At 47.5% G+C, this 11,613-nt stretch overlaps 1 protein-coding gene and 1 long non-coding RNA gene across 9 annotated transcripts in view; one reads left to right on the forward strand and one right to left on the reverse strand.

The window, feature by feature from the left end:
- Positions 1-11,613, reverse strand: part of LOC129214315 (uncharacterized) — a 110,678-nt gene that overhangs the window by 84,248 nt on the left and 14,817 nt on the right. The window lies entirely within an intron of this gene.
- Positions 225-11,054, forward strand: LOC129214313 (endoplasmic reticulum-Golgi intermediate compartment protein 3-like). 8 transcript variants are annotated; one of them, XM_054845771.1, is made up of 9 exons: positions 225-680; positions 876-946; positions 1,552-1,639; positions 2,923-3,042; positions 4,838-4,931; positions 6,111-6,276; positions 7,694-7,751; positions 10,370-10,499; positions 10,594-11,054. In XM_054845771.1, exons 1-8 carry the CDS (start codon positions 593-595, stop codon positions 10,480-10,482), a joined length of 798 nt encoding a protein of 265 aa, XP_054701746.1. In that variant the 5' UTR covers positions 225-592; the 3' UTR covers positions 10,483-10,499; positions 10,594-11,054. The 8 variants fall into 8 exon arrangements, 5 of the variants coding, with proteins under 5 accessions (XP_054701746.1, XP_054701747.1, XP_054701745.1 ...); XM_054845772.1 differs by having other exon boundaries at positions 10,715-11,054; XR_008579665.1 differs by lacking the exons at positions 10,370-10,499; positions 10,594-11,054 and adding an exon at positions 9,022-9,855 and having other exon boundaries at positions 7,694-8,542.

Below are 11,613 nucleotides of genomic sequence, written 5' to 3' on the forward strand. Positions count from 1 at the left end.
GACCTGCGGTCTGATTTCACCTCTTGAGTTCATCGCTGTTCCCTGCGAGGAAAGAGGGAAAAGGAGGTGTTCTCAAAATGAAGGGGTGGCGAGTACCCGCCAGGGATGGCAAGTGGGGCAAGAGAGTGGGGTTTTTTTTCCCTTCCGTCCACGCTTCAGCACAAAAAGCGCTGGTGCTCTCCCAAGATGCTTTGCTTTCCGCTTTGTTGCTGCGACAGCCAGCCTGAGGGCCGGCTCCGTCGTTCTCAAAGGGCATTAGTAACAACCTCCAGACCTTCCAAAGGCGGAGGCAACGGAAGGGAGGGGGAGGATGCAAAACCGAGTGCAAACTGCTCCCTACCAGCAGCTTCGCCTCGGTATCAAGCCCTTTGCAGCTGAGCGATCTCGGCACAGCCAGCGTCTCCTGGGTACCCTTCAAAGGCCCGTGCGCCGTCAGCACGGAGACTCAGTAGAAGGCGAGGCGGCAGCGAGGACCTTACCCTAGAGGAGCCCGGGAGCCGCAGCCCCTCCCCGCCAGCCCCGTCGGCCGGCTTCGCGCCGCGGAGCACGGGCGGCCCCGGAAGGCGGATGTGGTTCCGGGTGGCGCGGCGCCATGGATTCGCTGTGGCGGCTGAAGCGGTTCGATGCCTTCCCCAAGACCCTGGAAGATTTTCGGGTCAAAACGTGCGGGGGCGCGCTGGGTGAGCGGGCGGGGTGAGGGCGGTCGGGGGCCGGCGGCAGGGCGCGGGCCTCGCCGTGGTGCGGCGGCCGGGGCGACCTTGCGGGCCGGCGCTCGGTAGCAACTCGGGGCAGTGGCGGGCGGTGTGAGGCGGGGTTGAGGCGAGGCGGGCGGGCGCGACCGGCGGGACTGATGGCGGTTCTCGTCTCCCCGGCAGTGACGGTTGTCAGCGGGCTCATCATGGTGCTGCTTTTCTTCTCGGAGCTGCAGTACTACCTCACCAAAGAGGTGAGTAGCGGCGGCGGGGGGGGCCCAGTGGTGCGGGGGGAGCCTGGCCCCCCCCCGGTGCTGCCTCCTGCTCGCGGTGCCCCGGCGGAGAGGCTGCCCTGCGGCCCGTGGCGGCCTGCTGTGCCCCCGCGCTCCCGCTGAGCCGCCGCCTCCTCCGGGCTGCCCGTGCAGCAGCTTCACCCGCCGCAGACAGGTTTGGGTTTTTTTTTCTTTCCCCCTCCTGGTCGCCTTGGCGATGGGAGCGGGTCGCCCTTCCCCGAGAGCCGCTTGGTGCCAGGGCTGGCTGGTGGCCTCCGGCACCCTGTGGCAGGAGAGCGTCTCAAAATCTCTTCTCGCTATCTCGGCTCTCAACAAGCACAAAATACAAAGCAAAGCAAAGCACCGCGGGACCCCCTGTCCCCACTCCAAACTCTGAGATTCCCAAAGGATTACTTTTTAGAAATGGCAAACGCTTACCTATTGTGGAAGGTGCGGGAGGCAGCAGCTCAGGTGCCTGACAAACCCCAGGTCTTGAAAATGAGCTCCTGAGCCAGAGCAGTCGAGGGAAAGAGGCCTTTTGATTTGCTTCCAAGTGAAAGACGACTGTGTTTTTTCTTTGTTTCTAGGTTCACCCGGAATTGTACGTTGACAAATCGAGGGGAGATAAACTGAAGATCAACCTGGACGTTATTTTCCCACATATGCCTTGTGCTTGTGAGTCAGATTTCTGAATGTTGGGGATAGTTTTCCTACTTGCCAAGGGCCCGAGAGGCTCAGTGTAGCATGGTGCTTCCAAGTGCTGCTTGGGCCATGGACAGAGAGGAATTGATGATCCCTTGTGGTTATGCAGAGATTCCAGCCAGGCCTGCTGGGCATTCAAGCAGCGCTTCCAAGTCAGGCAGCATTACTTTTCGAGTTTATAAATGAGGCAAAGGTATAAACCCACTTCCGTTTCTTACGTTGTGTTGTACTTTGTCAGGGAGCACAGTAATACTGAAAAAGCTGGCCCGGAGTTCACTTGGGACTCAAGAGTTGACTGTGGTGGTGGTGTTGCTGAAAAACTTTAGAGCCTCCTTTGGAAGTTACTTGATGAAGCACAGCTTTTCCATGATTTTAGTACTGAAATTCTGGCTGTAATGCCAATGCCATGTGATAACCTTTTTCCAAAATTTTTTAAATCAGAAGGAGCGTTAATAATCTGATTACCTTTTAACTAAACTCAGAACAAAGCAGCAGTATGAAGTGACGGAAGATGTTGCAAGTCTTCCTGGGTATTACTGCTGTGCCTGTTATCTGACTGCGCACTAATCTTCCCTGCCTCTTGTTCTGTTGTCGTAATTCTTTTGGGTAATGCATTGGGCTCTAAATGTAGTGAGTCTGTCTTCCTTCTGACCACCCAAGATACTATTGGTCTTTGCCTTGCTCACATTTAAAAGTGTGTGGGAAGGCCAGAGCGATGGGAATCCTCGGCTGTTTTGTGCAGAGAAGCTGTCAGTCTTCTAAGGGAGCGTGTAGCCAGGAAGTGCATCATGGAGTTTTGATACCAGAGTGGGCCCACAGACCTTCTCAATCTTCTTTGTGAAAAGGGATCAGAAGGAAATGTGCTGATGTTGAAGGGGGAAGGGTGAGGGAGTAGAGGTAGGAGGCAGCTTTCAACCAATTAACTCCTGAAAACGGTTGTGGTCTTTAAGGGGTTTTGTTTTGGTTTTTTGCCCAAAGCACATTATTTCTCAGGGTAACGCTTTCTGTGGCAGTTGGAAACAGTCCTTCTTGTCCACCAAACCAAAGCCCATGTTTGGCAGGGTCATTTAGGGTGCTGCAATGTGTGTTTTATTCCCTATAAGTCCCCATCCATACGCACTCTTCCAGGTTGGCACGTTCTTATCCCCCTCGCTGAAAGATTCTGTATCTTCACTGGTTGAACGCTCTTCCTCAGCCTGCCGCAGGCCGTAACAAATGTGTGTTTATTGACCTTTTTCCTTGCTCGCTGGTTTCAGATTTGAGCATTGATGCCATGGATGTAGCAGGAGAGCAGCAGCTGGATGTAGAGCACAATCTGTTTAAACAACGTTTGGATAAAGCTGGCAATCGTGTGACTCCAGAGGCTGAGCGACATGGTAAGATGCTATTCTACCTTGGCTACGTAAACCTCTCCTCTGTGTTTTTTACATGTTATGACTCATCGTTGTACTTTGATACAAACAAGAAACGATTCTGGCAAAGTGTTGCGTCTAACCGTGATACTGTCTTGACTGTTCCTTTCCAAAACATGAGCTCCTTCTTACCTTTTCTGGGAGGTAGTGTAGTTCTACGTAGCAGCGTGAACTAAATTTGTTGATTTGTATCACTCAGATTTAACTTCTCTGTTCTTGAAGTTGAAAGGCTAACCTAAGCCAAGAGCTGAACAATTGGCAGGTATGAGAGTTTCTCCCGTTTGTCGTGGGAATGTGGTGGAAGTGTTCTTACTGTTGTGTCACTTAGCAGCCTCTCTGAATAACTCTTGTATTCAGAGGTTGTGACATTTCAAATCTAGTGTCTGGGGACAAAAGCATCTGTTCCGTATCTAGTTCTCAGTTAACACATGTAGGCCTCCTGCCTTGCTTGTATTGCCAGTCTCCATCAGGATTGCTCCATCTGAACTGGTTGCTCCAACTCCTTATCTAATCAGTGGAGAGGAAGAGAAACTTGTAGGACGCAAACTATCTCGCCTAGAAGAGGTGTTTTAAAATAGATGGGATGTGTTGCATGCAACAAGCAATTTCTTCTGCTGTCTGGAAGAAGCACGCGGCTAGTTCGGTTTCCATCACCCATGTTGCAAGTTAGATCAGAAGTATCCACCCATCTTCATTAAACTCTACGATTATCAGTTCCTATTAGTAACACTGACATTCAGTCAGTTCTTTAAACGGCAGCTATAGCAGTATTGACCTTAAATGTAGGAAAGCATACCCAAATTTTGTGGAGTAGTATCTGGAGGCTTTTCCTAATCGTAGTTTCATTAAAATAGCTTAATGATTTCTTGGTAGGTTGCATTCTGTGCTTGGATGTCATCTTATTCGTTTCCATTGAATGACAATAAGTGATTGAATTCTTTATTGGTGGTTCTTATCGTTTCCTTCCTTTTAATGTGGACATGTTTCACACTGCATATGTGCATGCAAGCTGAGGACCATGTTAACAGGAGGAAACCCCACATGTAGAGCTTTATGTACTGCAAATTCTTTGTAGTCTCTCAGCTGTGTGCATTACCTCTGGGTGCTGTCTCTGAGACAGCTCATCAGGCAGCTACTGATGATGTTTAAAAAACTGTTCCTGGTTGCTGTATCTTGAAAGACTGCTTGTATTGTACAGGCGTTCTTACTGAAATGGTGGGAATCATGGCTTTGACAAAGCATAGCAATTATTCAGCTGTGTTCTTCCCAATGCTATCTTTCAGTGTGGTGACAAGATTAAAAGCCGTACCAGTTTTTATGATGAATTCTTGAGTGCACATCCAACTACTTTGAACGTTGTATGCTTTAGAACGCAAGTCTTGCACAGTTGTTTAATAATGGGTATATTTTCCTGAAAGTTTTTATTTGCTTGATCATAACTACCATAAAGTATTTGATGAAAGAAATAAGATTAAGGATTGATTTTCATGCATATTTTGTACTTTCTAACTAAAATCTCTTCTTTTTGTGGCTAATACGAAATACAGATGTCTTTTATACTCACTTCTGTGCACCTGTTACACCTCCCAATCTCAACAAACAAGGCCCTGATAACGTTTTATCCCGTCAGCAGTGCCTGACTGCAGGATGCGCAGCTTCCGACACACAGTCGTTGCAGTTACTGGGTGTCGAACAAAACAAGAGTACAAGATAGCATTTCTAGACATGCCTCATCACTTTGCCTCCTCTTTTGTCTTAGAGCTGGGGAAGGAAGAAGAAAAAGTGTTTGATCCAGATTCTTTGGATGCCGATCGCTGTGAGAGCTGTTACGGGGCAGAGTCAGAGGACATTCGGTAACCTTTACATCTTTTCATATCTTCTTAGCATTTGAATTCAGACTGTTCTGTTGCGTGCATGGTTTTTTTTCCGAAATGTCTATGAAGGTCTGTGCAATGAAATCCTCCTGGGCACGTGTTCCGAGAACAGTGAGAACTGTTGTGGTTTTGGTATGCTTTTGGAAGCGGCACTCCAGATTGTTAAGAGCGTGCAGAGTTAAATTGTCTAGTTTGTCTGCACGCCTGTTTAAGGGCAGTGCAAACTGCACTACCTTTGCAGTAGCACAAAGACTGTATCTCAGCAAACTGCATCTTTTCTGGGGTTATTTGGTGTCCAGAGGGGAGCTGCGTAAATTATTTCACCATTGCATGAGCTGTCTTGGAATAAAACCTAGTTATGGCTTTGCATCCTTTGCACTGCTGCTGCAAGCTTCGCATCCTTATGGGAGCAAAGACCAGATGTTTATCGCTCACACAAACAGTGGGTGTCATTTGGTGTTTCTCATTCCTCCTACCTGCAAATTCCTGTAGGAATGGATCCGTGATAGGCTGCAGGTTCTGGACTATCTTTCGCTGTTACTGTCTCTGTAGCGACTTGGTTTGTCCCATCTGCCAAGTTGTGTGCTTCCCTGTAGATGTTTCCATCTTGTGGGATTCATGACTGCAGCCTTCAGCTTTCTCTTTGGTCCAGCAAAACACGCAGCCAAGACAGAAGACTGTTCTTTCCCGTGACCAAGGTGTTACCCAGAGGTAGAAAAGCAACGAAGCAAGTTTACTGTTAACCCTCCCTCCAATGCTGACAGTCTTGCCCTAAAAGCAGAGGAAAGGAGGAATAGAAACAGGCAGATGCTTTGTTCACAGGGAGAAGTTCCAAACTGCTCAGAACTGTGGGACGCTGGTGTCATTTTTGTAGCAAGTTTCTTTGCTACAAATTTCTTTGTCTGAAAGGACAGGCAAAGCCCTCTTCAGACTCCAGCACTGCATGAAACCAGCTTGCATCCTCATGCTGAAATCTCAACAAGTACATCCAAAAGCTCGAGCTCCTTCAGGAGCGTTAGGTCAGCTCCCGAGGTCTGGTCCCTGATGTTTGCTGTATCACTTTGTTGGAGAAAAATCCGCCACGAATTCAAGTCCTGAGCTGGAGTGTCTCTTTATAGCGATAAAGGTGGTAAGATGATGGTGCTTGTGCTTTTGCAGGTGTTGTAATACTTGTGACGATGTCAGAGAAGCATACAGGCGGCGAGGCTGGGCCTTCAAGAACCCGGATAGCATAGAGCAGTGCAAGAGGGAAGGGTTTAGCCAGAAAATGCAAGAGCAGAAGAACGAGGGCTGCCAAGTGTATGGTTTCCTAGAGGTCAACAAGGTGAGAGATGGGTTTTGCTGTGAACCTGCTGCATGGTGGTGCTGACTGTGAAAAGGCAGAATTGGGGCGTTCCTCTCCTTTTCCAGCCTTAGGTGTTCACAGGACTGTAATATAACAACCCCTGGGCTCAGCAAGGTACTTGTGCCCGTAAAGGAGTTCAGTAGGAGAGTCAGGAAAAGCAGTGGGAAGGGGCTAATGCTTTGTTTCATTGTGTGGGCTGGTAGGCAGCCTGCCGGCTGGAGAAGCTTAGCTTTTCCTACTGTCTAGTGAGTCTTTTTGCCGAGGTTTCTGGAGGAGGAGAGGCAGCTGCTTTGAGGTTAGATTGTCCCACCTGCCCTTCTGGTCTTAAAACAGAGACCACTAGTGGATGCTGGAGGTACCAGTAGCCAACACTTGCCAGCAGAGGTGCCGGAGAGAGTGAAATGTTATCCTCTTTAGAAAAACAGCGGAAGCAAGACTGTTGGAGTTGGTTGACAAAGCTGAAAATGCTCAGAGAGGTGGTTGTTGCAACTGGTGTAGGAAAACGTAGTACAAGATGTACCAGATAACTATGTGACTACCCTGTCATTTGGTGTGTTAACAAACCCAGAACACTTGGATGTGCAGGTTACGTATCCAAGTACATTCTAGAAGTCAGGCCCAGGCTAATTTTTTTAAATTTTTTTAAATTTTTGATTCAAACTCTGGGGGTTTTTTGCATCTTGGTGTACTCTTCTTGGAGACCACATTCTCTATTTCTGGAAAGTAAACCTTTTACTCATGAAGCCAGACATTGTGATTTGAGCATCATCATGGGTACCGAACCATTACAGGACCCTCTGTCACATTCAGATCCTCCAGGGCAGAGTGTGTATAATTGCTAGTAAGTGTCAGTGAGGATTGGCACCTGATATCCACATCCCTTTCAGATTCCAGGATGAAATTTTAACAGCCTTTGTCTTTTGGGGTGTTTTGGGGCTTGGGTATTTTTTTGCAAGTTCAGTGCTTTATTTTTGTGGGTTTTGGATGCAGCTTATTTTCATGGACGTATACGTAGGATTGCTGTTTATTGTATTAAGTTTTTTTTGTTACCCTGCTCAGTCTCCCCCTCGGTTACTTTCTCCACTTCTTTTTTGTGATACGTTTTTGTATTTTCTGCAGCAGCAGTCAGTTCCCTCCCAATAGACTTAATTCTTTCTTCTTCCCATTTTTATGTCCACTGAAATAATCTACTTAGAACAGTTAATACCAACATCAGTATGTAATTATGGCTTTCCACATGACTGCCTGTGAGGAAGAGAGGAAATTCATATCTCATGAAAGTGAGGTGCTCGGTGTATATATTGTTTAAACAAAAATGTAAAAATCTAAGCACCGCTGCGACTGATTTATTTATATAGATTCAGACCTTTTAATGAAAGATTTCTGTCTCCCACAGGTAGCTGGAAATTTCCACTTTGCACCAGGAAAAAGTTTCCAACAGTCTCATGTCCATGGTAAAGTATTTTCTTTTCCTGCTTATTGTGACCTTTAGCTTCCAAGTGTATCTGACCATTTTCTTTGAATGTCTTTGCACTGCTATCCATAATAGCGATGACACTGCTGCGGTGAGGAGGGCATTGTTGAAGTTTTGTTACAGAGGTTTAGAACCATCGTGAACAAATAGAAGTGTTTTCTGGAGGTGCTGCCACATGGGTGTGGAAGAACTTGGGAGGAGAATGTTTATGGGCAGTCTGACAGTCTCACTGGTTCCACAGAACTGCTGCTCTGATGTACAACAACCTCAAGTAAATGGTTGGAAGGGACCATTAAAGGCCATCTAGTCCAACCCCCCTGCAATGAGCAGGGACATCTGCAACTAGATCAGGTTGCTCAGAGCCCCGTCCGGACTGACCCGAGTGTTCCCAGGGATGAGGCATCTGCAACTTCTCTGGCAACCTGTTCCAGTGCCTCACCGCCCTCACAGTAAAAAGTTTCTTCCTTATATCTGGTCTGAATCTACCTTCTTTTAGGTGAAAACTATTCCCCTTCATCCTATCGCAACAGGCCCTGTTAAAAAGTCTGTCCCCATCTTTCTTATAAGCCTCCTTTAAGTACTGAAAGGCCACAGTCAGGTCTCCCTGGCGCCTTCTCTTCTCCAGGCTGAACAAGCCCAACGTTCTCAGCCTTTGCTCACGGGAGAGGTGCTTCAGCCCTCAGATCATCTCCGTGGCTTCCTCTGGACCTGCTCCGACAGGTCCATGTCTGTCTTGTCCTGAAGACCCCAGAGCTGGACACAGCACTCCAGGTGGGGAGTTCTCTCTTGCTTTCCTAGTTATTCATAACACATGATTTCCCTTTTTTCCTAACCTTTTTCTGGGCAGTGTTTTCATGGCACCAAGAAACAACCAAGGAGTTTTCTCAGACCCGTGAGGAAAATGGACATCTTGGAGCCTGGTCTTTCTTGTACATGAAGCTGAGGCTGTTTTCTGCCTCAGTATGACCTTTCTTCATGATCTTTTTTTTTTTTTTTTAAACTCTACAGAAAGAAGGAAGGAAGGGGGTTTTTTCCCCTTAAAAAACTTGACTAGTATTAGTCAGAGGGCAGAGCTCTGTGAGATATTTCCTGAGCTCCCTTGGAAATATCTCGTTTGGATCGTAATTATAATAATAATAATAATATATTATATTATATAATTATAAGGAAGCAAAAGGTCTCACTCCGGGCACCGTGGCCTTCAAGATTCTGTATAGAAACCGTCTATCTGTTTATTCTGCATTCTCTAGCCAAAACAGGGCCATCTTGCTGCCCTAAGACTCCCTCCTTTGGCTGCTTCTCAAACCAACCTTGGGGATCTCCATCCACAATGTTCCTATAAGAGATAAGCAGACACCAGTGTTTTTAAACACTAACGTGCAATTGCCACAAGGACCTCTGATGGTCTCCTGAAAATCTTTTCTTTTGCAAAGCGACTGTTTGGCATTTCACTTGTTTTAACACAAATTCTCCTTCCTGCCTTTATGCAACACTCATGTGCCTGAAGGAACCAGAAACACTGGAAATGCGGAAAAACTAAAAGTGTAAAAAAAAAAAAAAAAAAAAAAAAAAAATTAAAAATTGTCCACTTGTAAGAAAAGTGTTATTTTGTCCTTTTTGTTTTGTTTCTGCCTGCGTGAATGGCGAATCCAGGTGAGATGATTTCGCCTCCCCTGTTGTTGTTTGCGTGGCTGTTTTTCTCTGCTTGTATGTAACACCTTTGTTCTCATGTTCTGTTGACGTTGGTTCCGTGTTTATACACATGTACCCAACCCAGGTGAAAGTTGTTCTGCACGGTCATTAAAGACAGCTTTGCATTCCTTCTGGTTTCTCATAATCCCCAGGCCCGGAAGGAAATGTAATTTGGAAATTGAGGGAGGGTGTTTTTCTGTCTTTAGAGAACTGAAGGGAAAGGTCCGGCTCTGCTGGGTTAATGCAACTTTTATCCATCCATCCATCCATCCATCCATCCATCCATCCCCTAACATCTCAAACCTTCTCAGAAAAATGCCTTACCCAAATCTTAGGTCTCCCCAGACTTATTTCTTAAATATCCATATACCGCGGTAGTCTTTATGCCTGTCACGTAAAGGGTGGGAGTCGATGTGTGGCCGAGGGAGGCCCTCCCGTTGAGTCCCGAGGTTCAGAAAGCACCCCCTTGCTCTCTAAACTCCTTCTCAGAGAGGAGCCTAGGTGCGGCTGGGTCTAGTCTTAGTCCCAGACTTGGTCAACAGTTTAAGTCTAAAGGGTTATATATAGCCACATATCAGAGTCAACGTTTGCCTGTCAGAGCCCCCAAAGGACTTTGACTGACTCAGTTTCGCAAAGTTGAAGCAGATAGAAGTGGGTGGAGGAGAAGGAGCACAGCCCGTCGACCGCCTCTTCCAGGTTCTTTTCTTCCCCCACCCCCCCCCCCGCCCTCCCAGGGATAACTTCCTCAGTATCCTTTATAGCTCAGCCTTGGCTGTTCCCTGCCACGGGTGACGTTTAACATGATTTGGGTGGAGAGTCGAGTACTATAGTCATATAGGTTTAGCATGTACTCCTTTTAGCTCATTATCATATTTAGGGGTGTCAACTTTAATATTCGTTTTGCAGATAATGAAGCAAAAGGTCTCACTCCGGGCACCGTGGCCTTCAAGATTCTGTATAGAAACCGCCTATGTTCTTCTCAGATGCTGTGTTCTTCTCAGCTGACCACTGGAGGCTGAGCACTTTATTACTAGAGGTATTTCTGCAGCATAGATGTTGTTCCTGTTTTATCTTAGTTTTCATCATTACTAGATGGTTTAGTGTGCGTTGCTATTCATTCCTCATCTCAGGTCATCGAAATCGTTCTCTCTCGGAGAATTCACACGGCTGATCTTACGCCTTGGTGCCATCCGTAATGGTGAATGACCTTTTAGCCAGTGCGTAAACATACTGCTTGTACTTCTTGGACAGGTGCTCTGTCTGTCTTCAGAGACTGTGATTCTCCCGGAGAATCCGAGCTGGAGCTTGGGGAATTTGCTTTTGAAGCGAGCAGGGACTCTGATTTTCGTCCCAAGTTACGGGAAGCATTGAAAACTGGTCGCTTTAAGCCCGCACCGTGATGCTCCATCTTCAGAGGGTCAGAGAAGACCCCGGCTCCTCAGTGTCATACCGGCTGCAGACGGTCTTGTCTTGTTCCTCAGCTCATCTGCGATCCAGTTGCACTGAGAAATCCCCGGTCGTTAGGAGGAGGACGGAAGGAGGTCGTGAGGAGGACTGAAGCGGTACTTCCAAGCAGACTTTTTGGCAGGGAAACTAGTTAGTCTGTTGCTGAGGTGCCAAGGGCTTGTACTTGAAGGCCCGTGAAGACCCAGCGGACTCTGCTGGGACGGTCGATGCAGCCACAGATTCAGTGTGGGCGTAAGACGAGTTCAACAGAAGGTTGGGTGGTCCCCACCTTGGCTCTGCACTGAGTAACAATTAAAGCCTGCAGATGTTTACTGAAACCTGAGGCGTGATTTTGTAGCCTTTTTTCTTCAGTGTAACACCTCTGCTAGGCATTTGCCACACAGACCGCAAACGTCCTGGTCAGCTTTTGGCTGACCCAGCTCACGCAAAGGCCCGATGGATTCTGGGAGCAGCGCCATTAGGTGCAAGTGAGAGCACCAGGGAGGCAGCACAGGGGGCCAGAAAGAGCTAAAGGGCCATGATGCAGCCACCGTCACCTGCAGCCGGCTGTCTCCTGTAGCCGTCATCTTTGTCTGGCAGTACTGGCAGAATCTGCTGATTTTTGGAAATGGTATAGAGCAGACTTCCAAGGCGGAAGGGATAAAACATCAGCTGAGCCAAAAAGCCTTTGAAGCAGCTCCAAG

Source organism: Grus americana, chromosome 17, assembly GCF_028858705.1.
Source record: "Grus americana isolate bGruAme1 chromosome 17, bGruAme1.mat, whole genome shotgun sequence".
NCBI classification, from domain to species: domain Eukaryota; kingdom Metazoa; phylum Chordata; class Aves; order Gruiformes; family Gruidae; genus Grus; species Grus americana.

Excerpts from the sequence above, each read along its gene's own strand:
- LOC129214313 (XM_054845770.1), top strand. The coding sequence starts at position 593 with ATGGATTCGCTGTGGCGGCTGAAGCGGTTCGATGCCTTCCCCAAGACC. Across the intron at positions 681-875 it reads AACGTGCGGGGGCGCGCTGG|TGACGGTTGTCAGCGGGCTC; the intron begins GTGAGCGGGCGG and ends TCTCCCCGGCAG. Across the intron at positions 3,043-4,837 it reads TCCAGAGGCTGAGCGACATG|AGCTGGGGAAGGAAGAAGAA; the intron begins GTAAGATGCTAT and ends CTTTTGTCTTAG.